Source organism: Nansenia antarctica (assembly GCF_963989245.1).
Source record: "Nansenia antarctica genome assembly, chromosome: 8".
In the NCBI taxonomy this organism is placed as follows: Eukaryota; Metazoa; Chordata; class Actinopteri; order Argentiniformes; family Microstomatidae; genus Nansenia; species Nansenia antarctica.
The window spans coordinates 9,722,154-9,743,901 of NC_137678.1; the positions used below are offsets into that span (position 1 = coordinate 9,722,154).

The following is a 21,748-nucleotide window of genomic DNA, read 5'->3' on the forward strand; positions in this document are numbered from 1 at the left end:
ACGGTATTACTTGAAAGATATTTCTTCCTCATCCTTTTCTCATTCTGTCCTCAGTTTTGCTGATGACTGATGTAGTGGGGAAGGCACTTGGATTACCCTGGTCATGGGGATTCTATTCAAGTGCTGTCAGGATAAATACGGATGTGCCTGGGGAGGGGACCCTCCTCTAGGACATGTTCCGTTAGATCAACAACCCTACGTGCTCACGTATGGGTTAGATCAGTGATATTTCTTCCGCATCCTTTTCTCATTCTGTCCTCAGTTTTGCTGATGACTGATGTAGTGGGGAAAGCACTTGGATCACCCTGGTTGGGGATTCTATTCAAGTGCTGTCAGGATGATTACGGATGTGCCTGGGGAGGGGACCCTCCTCCAGGACATGTTCCGTTAGATCTACAACCCTACGTGCTCACGTAAGGGTTAGGTCAGTGATATTCGTCCTCAATCCTTTCTCATTCTGTCCTCAGTTTTGCTGATGACTGATGTTGTGGGAAGGGCACTTGGATTACCCTGGTCATGGGGATTCTATTCAAGTGCTGTCAGGATGAATACGGATGTGCCTGGGGAGGGGACCCTCCTCCAGGACATGTCTGTTAGATCAACAACCCAACGTAAGGGTTAGGTAAGTGATATTTCTTCCTCATCCTTTTCTCACTCTGTCCTCAGTTTGCTGAGGACTGAGGTAGTGGGGATGGCACTTGGATTACCCTGGTTGGGGATGCTATTCAAGTGCTGTCAGGATGATTACGGATGTGCCTGGGGAGGGGACCCTCCTCCAGGACATGTTCCGTTAGATCTACAACCCTGCGTGCTCACGTAAGGGCTAGATCAGTGGAGCAGACTCGTGTGGGTTGGGCCAACTTTTTAAGGTTGTCTTGAACCAACATCAGTGGTCAGCTCCGGGTGCCGCTGAGATTGTTTTACGGATTAATAGTCTCAGTGGGGGTACATTTGGCCTCGTTCGCTCCGCCTAAACCAATAGGAGCAGAGCTCCCCTATGGGGCGGAGCTCCACGATATAGAACGATAGTTATGGAGATAGACTCCAGTTCTATGAGTGGAGCGGAGCCCCATAGGGCTGCTGGCCCACTTCGACTCGTTCAAACCCGGCTGTTTTTGTATGTTTGGGAGAATGAGGTAGCGAAGTACACCCCTTTATATAGCACCCCAGGCGGGCGCAGGCATTGAAAAATTCAGTCATTGGCTACTTTAGGTAGCGGGTAAACCAATAGGAGCAGAGCTCCCCTATGGGGCTCCGCTCCACTCATAGAACTGGAGTCTATCTCCATAACTATCGAACACTACACTACACTGGACACTGGACACAACACTGAACACTACACTACACTGGACACTGGACACAACACTGAACACTACACTACACTGGACACTGAACATCTGTCATTATGTGAAGCGCATTGAGTCGCATCTTGTAAGAAATGCACTATACAAATAAAACTTGAATTGATTTGATCCCGTGTACACTTTTTTGGGCATTTGTGTTGCAACACACCTGTACATTGTGCACTCTACCCTAGGCCCTTATTTTACTCTAGACAGAAGGGTCGTAACACTTGTTATTAATTCCATTTGGTATACCTCAAACTTTCTTGCATTTCTGGTGTTTGCATTTTACATATTCTAAATATATGCTATCTACATGTCGCACTGGATGGGGTTAGTGCTGTTGACTCATCAGAAAGTAAAGACTAATTCACAGAGTGTATGAAGATTCCAGTAAGGGTTTTGTGAAGGAGCCCTAGTGCTGTTGACTCATCAGAAATATAATGTTTTATTTAGCTCATCAGTGGGCACTCAGCACCATGGACACCTCCAGCACAGCACCTTGCACCACGGTTCCTGCCCTGCTCCATGGATTACAACGATGATCGCCTGACCCTTGCCTGACTCCACCAAGTCCTTTGCCTGACCCCTCAAACCTGTTTGACCTAATAAAGTCCCACACCTGGGGTCATTGACATTCTTTTATTTATATACAGTTACGTCTGGAAGTATTTGGACAGTGACACAATTTCCATAATTTGGGCTCTGTATGCCACCACAAAGGATTTGAAATGAAACAATCAAGATGTAATTGAAGTGCATACTTTCAGCTTTAATTCAAGGGGTTGTACAAAAATATTGTATGAAACATTTAGGAATTGCAACCATTTTTATACACAGTCCCCTATTTTCAGGAGCTCAAAAGTAATTGGACAAATTAACAATCATACAGTAAGTAAAATTTTCATTTTTAATACTTTGTCGAGAATCCTTTGCAGGCAATGACTGCCTGAAGTCTGGAACACATGGACATCACCAAATGCTGGGTTTCCTCCTTTGTGATGCTTTGTCAGGCCTTTACTGCAGCAGTCTTCAGTTGTTGTTTGTTCGTGGGTCTTTCTGCCTTTAGTTTTGTCTTTAGCAAGTGAAATGCATGCTTGATTGGGTTGAGATCAGGTGATTGACTCTGGCCATTGCAGAATATTCCACTTCTTTGCCTTAAAAAAGTCCTGGGTTGCTTACACACTATATTTTGGGTCATTGTCCATCTGTATTGTGAAGCACCATCCAATCAACTTTGCTGAATTTGTCTGAATCTGAGCAGACAGAATATCCCTAAACACTTCAGAATTCATCTGTCTGCTTCTGTCTTCACATCATCAATAAACACTAGTGACCCAGTGCCATTGGAAGCCATGCATGTCCATGTCATCACACTGCCTCCACCGTGTTTTACAGGTGATGTGGTATGCGTCGGATCATGAGCCGTTCCAAGCCATACTTTTTTCTTCCCATCATTCTGGTACAGGTTGATCTTAGTTCCATCGGTCCAAAGAATGCTGTTCCAGAACAGGGCTGGCTTTTTTAGATGTTTTTTGTCAAAGTCTAATCTGGCCTTTCTATTCTTGAGGCTTATGAATGGCTTGCACCTTGTGGTGAACCCTCTGTATTTGCTTGTGTGAAGTCTTTCTTTTATGGTACACATGGATAATGATATGCCTACCTCCTGGAGACTGTTCTTCACTTGGCTGGATGTTTTGATGGGGTTTTTCTTTACCATGTAAAGGATCCTGTGATCATCCACCACTCTTGTCTTCCATGGACGTCCAGACCTTTTTGTGGTGCCGAGCTCACCAGTGCATTCTTTTTTTCTCAGAATGTACCAAACAGTTAATTTGGCCACTATTAATGTTCCCACTATCTCTCTGATGGATTTTTGTTTTGTTTTTACAGCCTACGGATGGCCTGTTTCACTTGCATTGAGAGCTCTGTTGACTGCATGTTGTGCGTATACAGCAACTGCCTCCAAATGCAAATGCCACACTTGGAATCAACTCAGACCTTTTACCTGCTTAATTGATAAAGAAATAATGAAGGAATAAATAGCCCACACTGGCCCATGAAACAGCTTTTGAGTCAATTGTCTAATTACTTTTGGTTATTATATATAAAAGAGCTATAATTCATAAACCCTTCCTTCAATTTGGATGTGAATACCCTTAACCTAAAGCTGAGAGTCTGCACTTTAAGCCCAGTAAATTATGTTGGAAATCTCATATAAGATACGTTAGATCCAAAGTATCAAGGAGTATTGCAGTATTGTGCAGGGCAAAACATATTCTGGAACAGAGGATGTTGTATACTCTATATTGTTGTCTTGTCTTACCCTATTTGAGTTACTGTGTGGAGATATGGGGAAATGAATATAAAAGCACTTTAAACCCATTGATTACACTACAGAAAAAAGCTATGAGGATTGTACATAAGGTCGGATATCGTGATCACACTAATAACTTGTTCCTAATGTCAAATGCCTTAAAGCTCATGGACTTATTCAAATTTAAATTGGCACAGTTAATGTATAAAGCAAAGACTCAAGAACTCCCACGTAACATTAACAAATGATTTATAGAGAGGTATAAGGGGAGAGGTCATTTGAGAGGTAACCACAACTTTAACAAGGGTTATGCTCGCACCCATCTCAGGAGCAGGTGCATATCATTCTACAGAGTTACCATATGGAATGGGCTAGAGGAAAATATGAAGGAAAGCAGAAATATTGCTCTATTTAAAAAAAGTTTTGGGGGGGGGGGGAAATGATGTTTATTTATTTATTTTGTGTCAATATTAAGAATGAAAAAGTATTAGAACGGATGATACTGAAATATATGTATTAATTAATTGGATTATATAATGTAAGCATAATTGTTAAGTATAAACAGGGGTAGGACAGGCTTCTTCCTACTCCTTTTCGAACAATTGATAGGACTGTACTCTACATATTAGTTATTAGTTATTTATTATTTTTATTTTTAAATAAAGATTCATTCATTCATATTCATTATATGACTGTAACTTGTGTATGACTGTAACTAAGATGTTTTGGTAAACAGCTAAAATAACACAAATTCTGTCTGTTGGTTTCCACCGTAGTAAGGCAATGACGTAGTCTATGCAAATATGCAGGCGCGGTATGATGACGCGTTCCAACCACTCCAACCAAATATGGTCCATCAAGCTTCCGGGTGATAGGCTTGATGTCCGCAGCTGGATATACTTGGAGATACTTGGAAACTCTCCGTGTGGCGCTTTGACTGTGACGTGCAGGGTTGCCAGATAGGCTTGACAGTTTCCAGCCTAACTACAGTCTAAAAACCGCTAAATCCACCAAAAACCACCAGCCCAAAACCTATTGTCAGAAAACCGCTAATTACTATTGGGCTCCTATCTCCTACCCCTAAACTGTATGTCTGTTGCCAACTTGCCAATGATGTTTGTAAAATAAGAAAAAATGGTATGTTGCTACTAGGGTGTGTGTTTTAACTTCATGCATCTTGTAACTTTCAGGCACTGACATTTTGATACCACCTAATTGCTATTCATTAGGTTCCCAAACCTATAATAATAATAATAATAATAATAATAATAATAATAATAATAATAATAATAATCACAATAACAATCAAAATAATCATAATCATAATAATCACAATAATAATAATACATAACAAATAATAAATGATAAATGATAAACAATAAACAATAAATAAGAAATAATAAATGATATTTCATCCAGCCCAACTCCCCAAATGCTTTTTTTCCCGGCCCAGTGTGATCAAAAGTAGCCCATTCAGAGGTAACCATCCGCATCTGGCAACCCGCCTCATCTGGCAACCCGCTCCATCTGGCAACCGTGGTGACGCGACCGTCAGGCTGTCCAGGAAGAACCGCAGCGCTGCTACCCAGAGAAATAACATCTCGATATCCAGTAGATATCATCAATAACATCAGCCCAGCTCTGACTGGGACAGACTGGCCCATCGGCTGTGGCTCCGTGCTCGGTGGGTAGGTGATTATAATAATAATCATATGAATAAGGATCCTATCCACGGCAGCGCAGTAGTCTCAGCTGTTTATCATAGCAGATAGATGTGAACTGCTTGGAAAAAAAACTGCTTAGGGAAAACATTTGTGAACAACCGAGAAAACCGCTTTTAAATCCGAATAAACACGAATCTACTTCTCTGTTTTCCCCCTCGGCTTTTAGAGTCGAACACGTCGAGTTGAGAAACAGCGAAGTGGATTCGTGTTTAATCTCATCAATTCATGCGATTTTATGTTATAATAACACAGAGAAATATGAGTGTGTGTGCCCACATAAAGTATGTTTGTGTCTATGTACGTGCATATATATCAACGCACAAGCGTGTGTTTTTGTTACCAAACTCTTTTATATATATATATATATATATATATATATATATATATATATATATATATATATACACATTGTATACTAGTTCTTCACTTGAATGTCTGCTTGCCATTATCTTTCCTAGCCTTCTGCTTTCAGAGCTAGTTATTAATTATGACTAAAAACCAATAATAATCGAATGCAGAAGCAACGATGTGATATGATAAAGAGTAGATCCATGTATAGTCTTCCAGTTACAACCATAATGCTGATGTGGCCGGGATGAAACCGAGTTTGACACCCCTGTGTTAGTTAGACCATGACGTGTGTTATTGCGCAACATGCTTCAGTAATTCTCCTGCACAGTTTATATTAAGAGATATTTTCTATGGATTTGACTTCTTTCTGTTCCATGATGGTGGTCTAGATGTTATTTATAATGCATACGCTCCACCCAGACAATGTCCCATACCCTAGGGCTGAAACACTAGTCTAGAGTTTGCTTTTTTATTGAGTCGATGTTATCTTTTTCTCTGGAGTCTTGGTTAAACAACAGAAAGTCAGATGGTGAGATGGTGAGATGGTCTAGTGGTAGTAACAGTAGAAGACTGATGGGTGAGTCTCAGTTGAGCGACTCCCACCCTCCCACTCTGCACGGGGAACTTCAGCTTCTTCCTGAATCTGGACAAAGGTTTATAGTCCCAAAGTGCAGAACAAAGGTATCAAATGTGGGTCAACATGGATGACTCGTTTACTGCAAAACAAATCTCCCTGAGGGTCCAGATGAAGTAACCTGAGCCTGAACTGTGTGGTAGCTGAACTGTGTGGTAGCTGAACTGTGTGGTAGCTGAACTGTGTGGTAGTTGAACTGTGTGGTAGCTATTCATGCTTGTGTGAAGCTCCAATCCAGAGGTAAAGGATTTGCCCAAGGGGGGGGGGGGGGGTGGATATCTGTGTTTGTGCTAGCGTGCATACCAGGAGAATATCTGTGTTTGTGCTAGCGTGCATACCAGGAGAATATCTGTGTTTGTGCTAGCGTGCATACCAGGAGGATATCTGTGTTTGTGCTAGCATAACCAGGAGAGTATCTGTGTTTGTGCTAGCGTGCATAACCAGGAGAATATCTGTGTTTGTGCTAGCATGCATGCATAACCAGGAGAGAAAGCATCAAAGTCTAATCTACCCTGTTGATCTCGAGGCTAGAGAGGCCGGCTAGCAATCGTAAGGTCGCTGGATCAATCCCCGCCTCAGGAGGGAGCTGCATGTGCCCTTGAGCAAGGAACTTAACCCCTAATTGCTCTAGGGGCGCCGACTATGGCTAGAGCAAAAAGACAAAACAAATTCCAACAGTTGACTGACAAGTCGAATGCACAGCAAATAAAACATTCTTCTTCTTCTTCTTCTTCTTCTTCTTCTGTCTTTTCTCAGACCACACCACTACCACTGGGCTGAGACTCCAGACATGCCAGTCTAACCCTCCTAGCTCCAGCCTGCGACCTTTCACCTTTCACCTTCCACCTTCCACCCCGCCCCCCCCCCCCCCCCCCCCGGCTTGGACGGACGGAGATGAGACACCACCGAGGGGTCGGAGGTCAACATCACCTAGGGGTCGGAGGTCAAGGTCAACATGAACGTCCACACACTGGCGGACTCCCTGGGCCCTAGCCTAGCAGTGCGGATGAGCGGAGGAGGAGGAGGAGGAGGGGGAGGAGGAGGAGGAGGGGGCGGAGTCTGGAGCGGCCTGAAGCCGACGCCCACGGTGGGGCGGATCCCTTCCCTGTTCCAGACCATGGTCCCGACCGGCTACACCAAGCTGCACCAGGAGGAGCGGCTGGCCCTGGCCGACCTGGGGGGGGGGGGAGGAGGAGGGGGGGCCAAGGCCGAGGCTGTGGTGGGGGGGGGCGGGGGGGGCTACCTGGAGGGGGGCCGGCGGCACTCTGACAGGGCCGCACGCTCGTCCTCCCTCAGCCTGTCGTCTGACGGAGACGCGGGAGGGGGAGGGGGGGGAGGGCGGTACGGGGAGACGGAGCCTATGCTGCCCGGGGGCGGTGGGGGGGAGGGGGGGAACGAGGAGGAGGAGGAGGAGGAGGGGGAGGACGAAGAGGAGGAGGGAGGGGGAGGGGGAGGAGGAGTGCAGCAGAGGAGGAACATGCCGAAGGAGTCTCCTCTGGCCATGGCGCTGCAGATCGTGGTGCCCTTCCTGCTGGCCGGGTTCGGCACCGTGTCGGCTGGCATGGTCCTGGACATAGTACAGGTGAGACGTAGTACAGGTGAGACGTAGTACAGGTGAGACGTCGTACAGGTGAGACGTCGTACAGGTGAGACATAGTACAGGTGAGACATTGCCTTTCACAAAGATCCACTCTCCACTAAGCCCTCTCTCTCCCTCTCCCCCCCTCGTCCCCAGCACTGGGATGCCTTTAGGTACATCACGGAGATCTTCATCCTGGTCCCGGCTCTGCTGGGTCTGAAGGGGAATCTGGAGATGACCCTCGCCTCCAGACTCTCCACCGCGGTGAGAGACACACACACACACACACACACACACACACACACACACACACCTATCTACCTCCCTATCTCCCCATCTCCCCTCCTACCCTCCTACCTATCTACCTATTGGGGATGCACGATATTATCGGCCCGATATTGGGAAATTAATGTTATTAAATATTTATCGGTTTTATTAAATTTTAGCCGATATAGAGCCGATAATATGAAGCCGGAAATATTTCCGGTTCCGGTTGTCGCGCTGATGATGCAGCGCCTGCGTACAGCCATGCAGTCAATTGGTAAGCTAAGGTAAATAGATAGCCAATGTTAGCTACTAGTGCTAATGTTCACCATCTCTGTAGTCTGCTCTAAAATACGCAATCAAACAGTGCAGGCAACCCATGCTGTTCTGTGAATGAGACGAGCTATTGACTGATGGCTTTCTACTGCCAAATCATATTATTACAGCAAACATGTCGGTAGTTTGGCATCTGTTCTCTGAACAACAAGGAGAGGCTCATTCCGACATTGACTTCTGTTTTCGTTTTCGCGATTTCAAAATAAAAGCGCGAGCTAAGCGTTGTTGAAAATGAATGACACATCGCTAGTCAACTAACACAGCTTGTTTTGTGAGCCTGCTAACAATGTAAAGTAGTGTTGTAGTTAACTAGGTAACAATGTAAAGTAGTGTTATAGTTAACTAGGTAACAATGTAAAGTAGTGTTATAGTTAACTAGGTAACAATGTAAAGTAGTGTTCTAGTTAACTAGGTAACAATGTAAAGTAGTGTTCTAGTTAACTAGGTAACAATGTAAAGTAGTGTTATAGTTAACTAGGTAACAATGTAAAGTAGGGCTGTTACGATTATTCGACGTCGTCGACGTCATCGACTACGTCAATACGTCGGTTAGCGTAATATGCGTCGGTTAGTCGTAAATAAACAAAATGGCGCTTTTTTTTTTTTTTAAACCTTTATTTTACCAGGCGAGACAATTAAGTGTATGAGTGAAAAATGGATAGCTACTAGCTAATGTTACACAAGCAATGTAGCTCACCACAGTTCGTATGTCTTGTCTTCTGGTGTTAGTAACGTTAGCTATGTAGCTGGCTAGCTACGGTAGCCTATTGTCATTGTGGTGCGAGCACCTACTGTACGTTATCTAGCTCGTAGCTCGCATGCTACGTTAGCATCAATTTAGCTAATCATAACATAGCAGCGAGAGTAACGTTAGCTAGCTATGTGTTGTGGTGATGGACAGACTTCTAAATGGCCATGTTGGCATTCAAGTTGGCTAAACATAGCATTACATTACAGTACAAAAATTATCGTTAGACTTATCGATAAATTAGTCGGTAGACTAATCGAATAATCGATAAAATAATCGCTAGATTAATCGTTAGAAAAATAGTCGTTTGGGACAGCACTAATGTAAAGTAGTGTTATAGTTAACTAGGTAACAATGTAAAGTAGTGTTATAGTTAACTAGGTAGCAGTGGGGATTACTCACCCAATCCATGCATTGCAATAGTTTGGCTTGACTAGCGAGTGTGATGTGATTTTCAACAATGTTGAAATGTATTTCCTTTTTTTTAATAAATGAACATTTGAAGAGTCAGAAGTGTTCTCTTTGTTGTGTTAACAATAGTGATGTAAGTTAGATTTGGTGAGATCACTATGGTATATTAAATCATCAATCTTTGCTCACTACATAGCCTTTCTTACCTTCAGGTGTGCATGAACTACAGGTTATCAACTGTGAAATGATATCTGTTCTCATATCGGTTCTCATATCGGTTATCGGCGACGAGAAGCGGGTAAACATCGGTTATCGGTATCGGTTGGAAAAAATGCATATCGTGCATCCCTACTACCTATCTACCCTCCTACCTACCCTCCTACCTATCTACCCTCCTACCTATCTACCTTCCTACCTACCTACCTGTCTACCTATCTACCCTCCGATCTACCTACCTAGTTTCTGAACCATGACACCAAAGAAAAGCTTCCTCAAACAGAAACAAACACTGATGTCCCTTCCTGCACGGCTTCACAATTTGCTCCAAAGTTCGGTTTTGAGTGAGTGCATACATGTTTACTGGTTGTAAAGATCTCCTTTAGAGCTCCTTAGTGCAGCGTGGTTGTAAAGATCTCCTATAGAGCTCCTGAGTACAGCATGATTGTAAAGATCTCCTATACTAAAATAAATATTTTCATCCAATAAAACCCCCAAATATTTATAGCGCAATACTCTCTCTATTTCTTGTCTTTGTAAGGTAATAATTGGAGACTCAGGTTGTACATTTTTAGAAAGAGTGAACAGCAAATATTTGACTTTTTTTGCAATTCAACATTGCTATGCAACATTCAACAAGCTATGTCGTTTCCTAAAGCCTGACTGAAAAGGAGTGAGAATACTGTTACAAGTTAGTGAATTCAAATTCACTCCTTAGTGAATTGTGCTTGTAAAGATCTCCTATAGCGCTCCTTAGTGGTTGTAAAGATCTCCTATAGCGCTCCTTAGTGGTTGTAAAGATCTCCTATAGAGTTCCTTAGTGCATTGTGGTTGTAAAGTTCTCCTATAGTGCTCCTTAGTGGTTGTAAAGATCTCCTATAGCGCTCCTTAGTGCAGCGTGGTTGTAAAGATCTCCTATAGCGCTCCTTAGTGGTTGTAAAGGTCTCCTATAGAGTTCCTTAGTGCATTGTGGTTGTAAAGATCTCCTATAGTGCTCCTTAGTGGTTGTAAAGATCTCCTATAGCGCTCCTTAGTGCAGCGTGGTTGTAAAGATCTCCTATAGCGCTCCTTAGTGCAGCGTGGTTGTAAAGATCTCCTATAGCGCTCCTTAGTGGAGCGTGGTTGTAAAGATCTCCTATAGCGCTCCTTAGTGGAGCGTGGTTGTAAAGATCTCCTATAGCTCTCCTTAGTGCAGCGTGGTTGTAAAGATCTCCTATAGCTCTCCTTAGTGCAGCGTGGTTGTAAAGATCTCCTATAGCGCTCCTTAGTGCAGTGTGGTTGTAAAGATCTCCTATAGCGCCCCCTAGTGCAGTGTGGTTGTAACAGTCTGTTGCTAAAGGAGCTTCTCTTCTCTGCTCAGTTGGTAGAGCATGGTTCTAACAACGCTTAGGTTGTGGGTTCGATTCCCGCTGGGACCATATATACTGAAACATGTATGTACTCACTGCAATGTAAGACGCTTTGGATAACTGGATAACTAAATGGCTTATATATGTTACGTGGGAATACGGTACATGTGGGAAAACTAGGGTTAGAGTTAGGTGCTACATCGATTTGGTAAATGCTGGCATGTCTAACCCTAACCCTAATCCTATCCCTATCCCTGACCCTACCCCTAACCCTAACCTTAACCGTAGCACCCTAGCACCTAACCCTAACCCTAGTTTTCCCACATGTACCGTGTTCCCACATGTACCGTAACATATACTGTATATAAACTCCTCAAAAAAGGTTTGGAAACAGTATTTCTGATTCTTCCTCCCCTTTAATAATACCAATTGGTATTGTATTTTATATCGTTGGAAAGCCTGATTAGTCACCTTTACAACGAGGTACAACTTGTAAGGATCATGCATTCGTGGAATGAGTAACACAGCTAAACATGGTCATAACATAAAGGGTGTAATGTTGCCACTTGTAATGTGGGAGGGAAAAACTGATAAATGCCACAACACGAAAGAGAACTAAAGTGCAATGATTTAATAAACAAATGGTGGTGTAGATATAGTACTGTTATAGATATAGATGTTTAAGTGTGTTATAGATATAGATGTTTATGTGTTATAGATGTTTATGTGTTATAGATATAGATGTTTGTGTTATAGATATAGATGTTTATGTGTGTTATAGATATAGATGTTTATGTGTTATAGATGTTTATGTGTGTTCAGTGTTTCCTCCAGGATTTTTCACATTAGTGGCGGAGCGGTTATCTTTGCAAACATTTTTCCGCGTGCACGCGCATAAAACGCGCACTGGCGCTCAAAACAAAGACGTAGTTTCACCAAAAACTAGAGGGTGGCAACAATTATAATTTCTTAAATAGCGGTTAAGTCATTAAAGCCGAGCAGGTGATTTTATATAGAAGGTGATCAAATACCAATATATCCTACAGCTGCAGCGGAACATGCGGAACGCGCATTACACACACACACACACACACACACACACACACACACACAGAAAGATCAATACGAAGTAGGCCTACATGAGAGTACACGCACAAAACCGGCTAACGTTACTCATTAACTGTTTACACAAGTAAAATCACAGTGTGACAGTCAGATGGAGCATTCTGTAAACAACAACAGCAAGGTAATGCTATCAGTTGAGTTAAAGAAAACCAACCCCGCGCATATTGCTATGAATAGTTCGAAGCTAGGTGCTTGCACGTTAGGTGCGAGAATGCTCGGTTAACCCATTAGCGGGAACATTATTTGTTTCACAAAATAGGCTGATTTAATTGACCATGAACATCAGAGACATACATTACGAATGTTCATTTAAAATACTCTATACTCTATATCAAGGAAATGCAATTTTGATGCCCTAGAACCCGCTAATAAACTGTAGGGTCACTTTGTGATCAGATTACCAAAAACAAAAAAAAACAGTTGCCAGTTTCGACTATATCAGGGGTGCTCATTGTTCAATCTTTTTTGAACCAAGATCTTTTCAAGTAGCCAACCTGCTGAAATCCAGTGAAAAGTCCAGTTTCAACATCGCAAACGCACACATGCACAACACAGACACACACCGTTTCCATCCTCCATAGTAAACTCACAACACACTTTCTTTTCACACTTTGTCACACAGGCACTTGACATCACATCACAAACCCTCCCTCTCTATCTCTCTCAAACACTTTTGGTCCAGAAGGCACGGACAGCGACATTAGGCCTATCTCAGCGATTGATTAACCAGCAGCACAGCAGTACTCAAACCATATAAACAAGCACAGATCGCCACCAGCCTCGCCAATCATATAAATCATATAAACCGCTCATACCAGGCTTGCTGTATCCCCTAGCGACTCTCCCTTTCTGGGTGTGAAGATCGGTGAGCGGACGGCCTTTAGCCAGTAGTTGTGTTTTTCCAGTCCAGTCCAGTCTACGAAATCCCTTTAGGTCGCTGACAGTAATGTCCATATTCACAAAATCAAGCAAGTTATCCTTATTGATTATTATTATTTAGATCGTTTGAGCTAGGTAGCATAAGCTATTCTGCCGGGCGAGAGAAAGTACTGTGAAACTTAAGTGAACTTGAAAGTGATAAGAGCCAATCAGTAGCTCTTATCGGAATGAATGAACTACTGATTGGCTGTAAGCATGCTTACCCTGGCCACATTAAACAGCGGGCTGAGGCATCGGAAAAAATAAAAAAGACATTTTCACGCATTCGAATGTACGCGAGGGAAAGCAGAGAGAGAAGTGCTTATAATGCAACGCAATGCAAGCAGAATAGCGAGTGCTTACTCCTGCAGGTGGCGTCAAAATGAATGACTCCTGCTGCCCTGGGACCTAAAATACGACTCTTTTAATGAAAACAAACAAACGGTTACATGCACTTTCATTTTAATATTTTCACTGTCCTTTTTTATTTTTTCGTTGGGTAAGCACTGCTTACTCTGCTTATATGGACGACACGTCCTTGGAGCACTGGTATAAGAACATGAACCAGAGAACAGCAGTAAATGCAATAACCCACAGTCGTCGCTGATGATGTTGCATTTTCGATTAGGATATGTTTACGGGATTAAAGGCACCGGGGACGGGCTAAAAGAGAAATCCAAATGTCCCGCTAAATTCGGACCAATCACAAAACTGTTTTTCAACTGTTTTCGCCTGTTGAGAGCGCCTGTTGAGAGCGCCTGTTGAGAGCGCCTGTTGAGAGCGATTCAGTCTCGATTGCAGTGCGAACACAAACAACGAGGTTAATTGCAACATTGTAACATATTGTAAATAACTACGCCCTAAATCGTAACGAAATGTTGGTCTGGAAGCGGCCTAAATCTAGCTTCAATCTGCTTTTTTTCTGTTCTCCGGTCATAATAACTCGCTGCCTTTCTGCGCAGCCTGAATCAAAGTGGACTGTCTGAATCAATTAGTGGCGGAGGAAATTCATTCGTTGCGGCCCGCCACGAATAAATGCATATAGAGGAAACACTGTGTGTTATATATATAGATGTTTATGTGTTATAGATATACTGTAGATGTTTATGTGTTATAGATATAGATGTTTGTGTTATTGTTCCAGGTGAACGTGGGGAAGATGGACTCTCCTATAGAGAAGTGGAACCTCATCATCGGCAACCTGGCTCTGAAACAGGTGCACAGTCACACTCACACACACTCACACACACACACACACACACACACACAGCTGTGAGCCCCAGAGCTGTAGAATTATTATAATCACCGTCTGATTTGTCTGTGTGTCTGTGAGTGTGTGAGTGTGTGAGTATGTGAGTGTGTGTCTGTGTGGGTGTCTGTGTGAGGTGTGTGTTTGTGTGAGTGTGCGTCTGTGCGTGTGTGCGTGTGCGTGTGTGTGTGCGTGTGTGTGTGTGTGTGTGTGTGTGTGTGTGTGGTAGTGAGTCAGTCTGAGATCATTCTCCATAACAGCCTCTTGTTGTTCTGCTGGATGTGATCCTGGTTTAATTGCTGGAAAAACAGGTTTATGTTGTAAACTCTCTCTCTCTGTCTCTGTCTCTGTCTCTCTCTCTCTCTCTCTCTCTCTCTCTCTGTCTCTCTCTGTCTCTCTCTCTCTCTCTGTCTGTCTCACTCTTTGTCTCTCTCTCTCTGTGTCTCTGTCTCTCTCTCTGTTTCTGTGTCTCTCTGTCTCTCTCTCTCTCTCTGTCTCTGTGTCTCTCTGTCTCTCTCTCTGTGTCTCTCTGTCTATCTCTTTCTCTCTCTCTGTCTCTCTCCCCCCCCGCCCCCCAGGTCCAGGCCACAGTAGTGGGGTTCCTGGCTGCGGTAGCGGCGGTGGTTCTGGGGTGGATCCCAGAGGGGAAGTTCCAGATGAGCCACGCCGTCCTGCTCTGCTCCTCCAGTGTAGCTACCGCCTTCATAGCCTCTCTGCTGCAGGGTAACACACACAGGCCCGCCGCAACGCTATACAAGCACTCCACTGTAAAGCCTAGCATGTTCAGTCTGTAAAGCCTAGCATGTTCAGTCTGTAAAGCCTAGCATGTTCAGTCTGTAAAGCCTAGCATGTTCAGTCTGTAAAGCCTAGCATGTTCAGTCTGTAAAGCCTAGCATGTTCAGTCTGTAAAGCCTAGCATGTTCAGTCTGTAAAGCCTAGCATGTTCAGTCTGTAAAGCCTAGCATGTTCAGTCTGTAAAGCCTAGCATGTTCAATCTGTAAAGCCTAGCATGTTCCGTCTGTAAAGCCTAGCATGTTCAGTCTGTAAAGCCTAGCATGTTCAGTCTGTAAAGCCTAGCATGTTCAGTCTGTAAAGCCTAGCATGTTCAATCTGTAAAGCCTAACATGTTCAGTCTGTAAAGCCTAGCATGTTCAGTCTGTAAAGCCTAGCATGTTCAGTCTGTAAATCCTAGCATGTTCAGTCTGTAAAGCCTAGCATGTTCAGTCTGTAAAGCCTAGCATGTTCAGTCTGTAAAGCCTAGCATGTTCAATCTGTAAAGCCTAGCATGTTCCGTCTGTAAAGCCTAGCATGTTCAGTCTGTAAAGCCTAGCATGTTCAGTCTGTGTAGTGACGATTCAGAAGTGTTCTCTAATATTTCTTCTAATTATCAAACACCCCCAATGCTGTAATTGTCAATGAAAATCACAGAGAGGTGCTCATTCTAGAAGTTGGCTGCGCCTTTGACCATAGCCTAGAGCAGGGGTCGGCAACAGGCGGCCCGTGGGCCATTGCTGGCCCATCACCAATAATATTTGGCCCAGCAGATTATTTTGAGAATCCACTTTTTTTTTTTTTTTTTTTTTTTTTTTTTGTGAGTCTCACACCGGCTTTGCATTGATGAAACCAGGTAGGATGAACGTATAACTCGCTGTCCATTCCTCTTTAAATGCCCTGTTTTCACCGTCAACTTTCCTCTTTAGACCTTTGGAGAGTGACATTATGTTTCTCTTGCTAGCTAGCAGGTTAAATGTTTAGCTAACTTCACCCGACACGCAAACAACCAATCCAATAATAATGTGACCTTGTCTGGAAGGAAGGGGGAATAATTATCAGAACAAAAGTATGTTAAATAATTATTAGAATAAGTTAGGCTGCGCTACATTTGTAAGTCCACACATTTATTATTAAAAAATATGGAAAAGGGTGAAACTACGTTTCAACGTTGTTGAGAATCACAACACAAACTCGCTAGTCAAGCCAAAATACTGCAACGTAATGGATTGGACTGCTACCTAGTTAACTAGAACACTACTTTACATTGTTAGCAGGCTCACAAAACAAGCTGTGTTAGTTGACTAGCGATGTGTAAATTTTTCGAAAGAAAAGTCAAAGCATTAGAACGTGTCACATTTTTTAACAATCAATTACTTAAATTAGCCTTTGTTTATGTTCGGGCCCGCCATCTAGTGGCAAAACATTTTTTGGGCCCGAGGCCAAACTTAGTTGCCGACCCCTGGCCTAGAGGAAGCCTTTTCAACCAAGATCTTGAAATACCAACAGCTGGAGCAGGCCATATCACAACGGGGTTACAGATGTAAACTTTTAATTGTCATATTTGGCAGCCTGGGCCATGTTCATAAGCTTGTTGTCAGAGGCCTTCAAATGGCTGGCCTATCTAAGAGAAGGGCTAAACTGTTAGCAAAGTATTGCTCAGTATCTGCTATTATTGGTAGCCGCTCAATATGGAGAAGGCGGTGCTTCTTGTACCCACGAGCTGGATACTGTCTGTTTTACAGTTTAGTTTTGATACTCTATCTGTCATTCCACTGGTATCATCATTTGGTGTGAATAACATCCTGTGTGTTGCAGAACTGGTTGTTGGCTCAGCACTACTGTAACTGACTGTTTCCATAATGTCAAAATGCACTGATAGTATTTATGTCCTTTAGATATTGTACAATTTATGTGAACATAAAGCATTTAAAATGTGTGTGTGTGTGTGTGTGTGTGTGTGTGTGTGTGTGTGTGTAGGTATCATCATGGTGGGGGTGATCGTGGGCTCGAAGAAGACAGGGATCAACCCAGACAATGTGGCCACGCCCATCGCTGCCTCCTTTGGTGACCTCATCACCCTGGCCATCCTCGCCTGGATCAGCCAGGGGCTGTACAACTGTCTGGGTGAGGGGGAGGGGGGGGGAGGGGGGGGACGGGGGGAGGGAGGCGGGGGGTGAGGGAGGGAGGGACCTCATCACCCTGGCCATCCTCACCTGGATCAGCCAGGGCCTGTACAACTGTCTGGGTGAGGGGATGGGGGGGGGAGGGAGGGAGGGAGGGACCTCATCACCCTCGCCATCCTGGCATGGATCAGCCAGGGCCTGTACAACTGTCTGGGTGAGGGGATGGGGGAGGGAGGGAGGGAGGGAGGGACCTCATCTCCCTGGCCATCCTCACCTGGATCAGCCAGGGCCTGTACAACTGTCTGGGTGAGGGGATGGGGGGGAGGGAGGGAGGGAGGGACCTAATCACCCTCGCCATCCTGGCATGGATCAGCCAGGGCCTCTACAACTGTCTGGGTGAGGGGGGGGGGTGGAGGGAGGGGGGAGAGGGAGAGAGGGAGAGAGACAGAGGGGAAGGAGGGAGGGAGAGAGAGAGGGGGGAGGGGAGGGAGAGAGAGGGGAGGGAGTGGGGGAGTGAGGGAGAGGAGAGGGAGAGGAGGGAGGGAGGGGGTGAGTGGAGGGAGGGAGGAGGGGCGGAGTGGAGGGAGGGAGAGAGGAGGGGCGGAGTGGAGGGAGGGAGGGAGGGAGAAGGAAATAATACAGTGAACGAGGTGGTCAGAAAATCTCTCTGAATCTCAACAGACAGACACTGTTTCAGACTGGGCTCCAACACGCTAGCTAGCTACAGACAGACACTGTTTCAGACTGGGCTCCAACAACTAACAACAAAGTATGTTTTATAATAATGAAGTAATACAAGTAATATATAATGGTTTACTTCGTAGGTTGCTGTGTTAGTACATTATCTGGGTCACAAAAGAGTGAAACAATTATATTGATAATATTATTAACTAATATTATTTCTGAGACAGCAGAATTTGGAATTGTTACAGGCCTAGTGTCTGTCTGTCTCTCTGTCTCTCTCTGTCTCTATCTGTCTCTCTGTCTCTCTGTCTCTGTTTCTCTCTGTCTCTCTCTCTCTCTGTCTCTCTCTCTCTCTGTCTCTGTCTGTCTCTCTCTGTCTCTCTCTCTCTCTGTCTCTCTCTGTCTGCCTAGTGAAAGCTAAAGGAGTAAAACAATTTTTTTGTTCTCCATTTTGGTTTCTTTTGGGATGTTGAACTTCCTGTTATAAAGGACAAAGGCCTTTGTCTTTGTCTGTCTGTAGACGGTGTGTCCTGCTACCACTAGAGGGCGCTCCTGGCCTGTTTAATCAGCCATTCATCTCTCTCCTTCCCTCTCTCTCTCTCTCTCTCCCTCCTTCCCTCTCTCTTTCCATCTACACACTCACTCCCACACACACACACACACACCCACACACACACACACACCAGCACCAGCCTCGCATTACTAAACAGCGGAGTCAGAGTTTTCCGGAAAGTGTTTCCGTAGGAAAGTGTAGCTCGCCGTCCTGTGTGATGAACCAGGCATTCATCACCCTGCTTAGGGCCACAGCAACATCACAGCCTTGAATAAACTACTTCTTCACATTTCCGCACGGTGCATTAACACACACACACACACACACACACACACACACACACACACACACACACACACACTCACACAGTTTTTGATATTTTAGTAGCTGTGCAGTGCAGTCACACACACACACACACACACACACACACACACAGACACACACAGAGACACACACACCACACACACACAGAGACACACACACCAACACATTCAGGGTCGTCCCCAAACCAAGGCCACAGGTTTACTCCAGAAACAGCTTTTATTTATATATATATATATATATATATATATATATATATATATATATATATATATATAAAAAGAGAGAGCGATATATACAGTACCAGTCAAAAGTTTGGACACGCTTCCCCATTCAGTTGAATGTGTATCAAACCTCTGACTGGTACTGTCCTTATCTAGATACAGTATATCATCCAAAGCGACTTACTACATTGCAGTGAATGTACACATTTTAGATGTATTTAATTTGTATTTGTTTAAAGTAAAAATAGAAAAGTTTGTAAACATTCTGTATCTCTGTGAGTAAACTCTCTCTCTCCCTCCCCTCTCCCTCTCCCTCTCTCCCTCCCTCCTCCCTTCCTCCCTCCCTCTCTCTCTCCCTCCTCCCTCCCCCACCCCTCTCTCTCCCTCCCATCCCTCTCCCCCCAGACACCCACCCCTATGTGTCCTCCCTGGTGTGTGCGTTCTTCATGTCTCTGACCCCTGTCTGGATGGTGGTCTCCTCCAAACACCCGGCCTCCCGAACCCTGCTGTACTCTGGCTGGGAGCCGGTCATCACCGCTATGGTCATCAGCAGGTAGGGGGGGGGGCAGGGAAGGGGGGGGTCACCCTGCTGTACTCTGGCTGGGAGCCGGTCATCACCGCTATGGTCATCAGCAGGTAGGGGGGGGGGGGGCAGGGAAGGGGGGGGGTCACCCTGCTGTACTCTGGCTGGGAGCCGGTCATCACCGCTATGGTCATCAGCAGGTAGGGGGGGGGGGGGCAGGGAGGGGCGGGGGGGGTCACCCTGCTGTACTCTGGCTGGGAGCCGGTCATCACCGCTATGGTCATCAGCAGGTAGGGGGGGGGGGGGGGCAGGGGTGTGTGTGTGTGAGAGAGTGTGAGAGAATGTGTAGGGGGGGGGGGGTGTGTGTGTGTGTGTGTGTGTGTGTGTGTGTGTGTGTGTGTGTGTGTGTGTATGTGTATAGGTGTGTGTGTGTGTCTGTGTGTGTGTGTGTGTGTGTGTATGTGTATAGGTGTGTGTGTGTGTGTCTGTGTGTGTGTGTGTCTGTGTGTGTGTGTGTGTGTATGTGTGTCTAACCACAGGGTTCCAGACAGAGAACAGCAGCGTTCTGTCCGTGTGACTCATCATGGAATGGCTGTTCCTCTGACTCACCACCAGACACACACACACACACACACAGATTTTCCCTTACAAATACCTCTGGTACAAAGGGAATTGCAAACACACTCAAAAGATGACGATGAAATACCAAAGGCTAATATATATGTGTGTGTGTGTGTGTGTCTGTGTGTGTGTCTGTGTGTCTGTGTGTCTGTGTGTCTGTCTGTCTGTCTGTCTGTCTGTCTCATGATGGGTGTGATCGTAGGGTCTAACGTGTGTGTGTGTGTGTAGGTATTATCATGATGGGTGTGATCGTAGGGTCTAACGTGTGTGTGTGTGTGTGTGTGTAGGTATTATCATGATGGGTGTGATCGTAGGGTCTAACGTGTGTGTGTGTGTGTGTGTGTGTGTGTGTAGGTATTATCATGGTGGGTGTCTATTATCATCCTAGGGTCTAATGTGTGTGTGTGTGTGTGTGTGTGTGTGTAGGTATTATCATGATGGGTGTGATCGTAGGGTCTAACGTGTGTGTGTGTGTGTGTGTGTGTGTGTGTAGGTATTATCATGGTGGGTGTCTATTATCATCCTAGGGTCTAATGTGTGTGTGTGTGTGTGTGTGTGTGTGTAGGTATTATCATGATGGGTGTGATCGTAGGGTCTAACGGCTGTGTGTGTGTGCGTGTGTGTGTGTGCTCCTCAGCATCGGGGGTCTCATCCTGGACAAGACCGTGACGGACCCCAACCTGGCTGGCATCGTGGTGTACACCCCCGTCATCAACGGTGAGTCACCTGACCCCCTGACCCCTAACCCCTAACCCGGGCTCCCACGGGTCCTTGAAATCCTTGATAGTTTGTGAATTTGAGAAAAAGAAATCAAGGTCTTAAAAGTTTTTGAAAATAGACATGGGTCATTGAAAGTGCTTGAATCCCCCTCTCTCTCTCTCTCTCTCTCTCTCTCTCTCTCTTTTTAATTGTTGCCTGTGAGCGGAAGGGTACACAGGGTCAGACACCTTCATCTTCATCTTCATCTTCACTGGGTCAGACACCTTCATCTTCATCTTCACAGGGTCAGCCATCTTCAGCAACCCTGGAGCAGTTAGGGGTTAAGTGCCTTGCTCAAGGGCACAACGGCATGTTAGGCAGCTTAGATGTGATGCCAGCAACCCTCCAGTCACCAGCTCACTTCCCCCGTGGACCATACCTCTATCCCCCCATCTCTCTCTCTCTCCCCCTCCCTCGACCTCTCTCCCTCCGTCTGTCCCGGCACATCATCTGCCACGGTAACCGGGACCGTTGCCAGGGCGGTTGCTATGGCGGCCGGCACCTCGACAACGAGAGATTAACTTTTAATTAGCCCTCGTTAGGGAGAGACCCTAACAGGAAGCAAGACGAGGCGTCCGTAATTGGCTGAGACGAGTCCCAGG

At 45.0% G+C, this 21,748-nt stretch overlaps 1 protein-coding gene across 1 annotated transcript in view; it reads left to right on the forward strand.

Moving 5' to 3' along the window:
- Positions 1-7,324: 7,324 nt before the first annotated feature.
- slc41a2b (solute carrier family 41 member 2b) overlaps positions 7,325-21,748 on the forward strand; it is a gene marked incomplete at both ends in the record, with an annotated part of 43,930 nt that continues 29,506 nt past the window's right edge. Inside the window, 7 exons of the mRNA XM_080537821.1 lie at positions 7,325-7,951; positions 8,105-8,212; positions 14,460-14,531; positions 15,143-15,287; positions 17,316-17,462; positions 19,649-19,796; positions 21,025-21,104. Coding sequence (XP_080393947.1) covers positions 7,325-7,951; positions 8,105-8,212; positions 14,460-14,531; positions 15,143-15,287; positions 17,316-17,462; positions 19,649-19,796; positions 21,025-21,104 — 1,327 coding nt within the window. The remainder of the gene's footprint in view (positions 7,952-8,104; positions 8,213-14,459; positions 14,532-15,142; positions 15,288-17,315; positions 17,463-19,648; positions 19,797-21,024; positions 21,105-21,748) is intronic.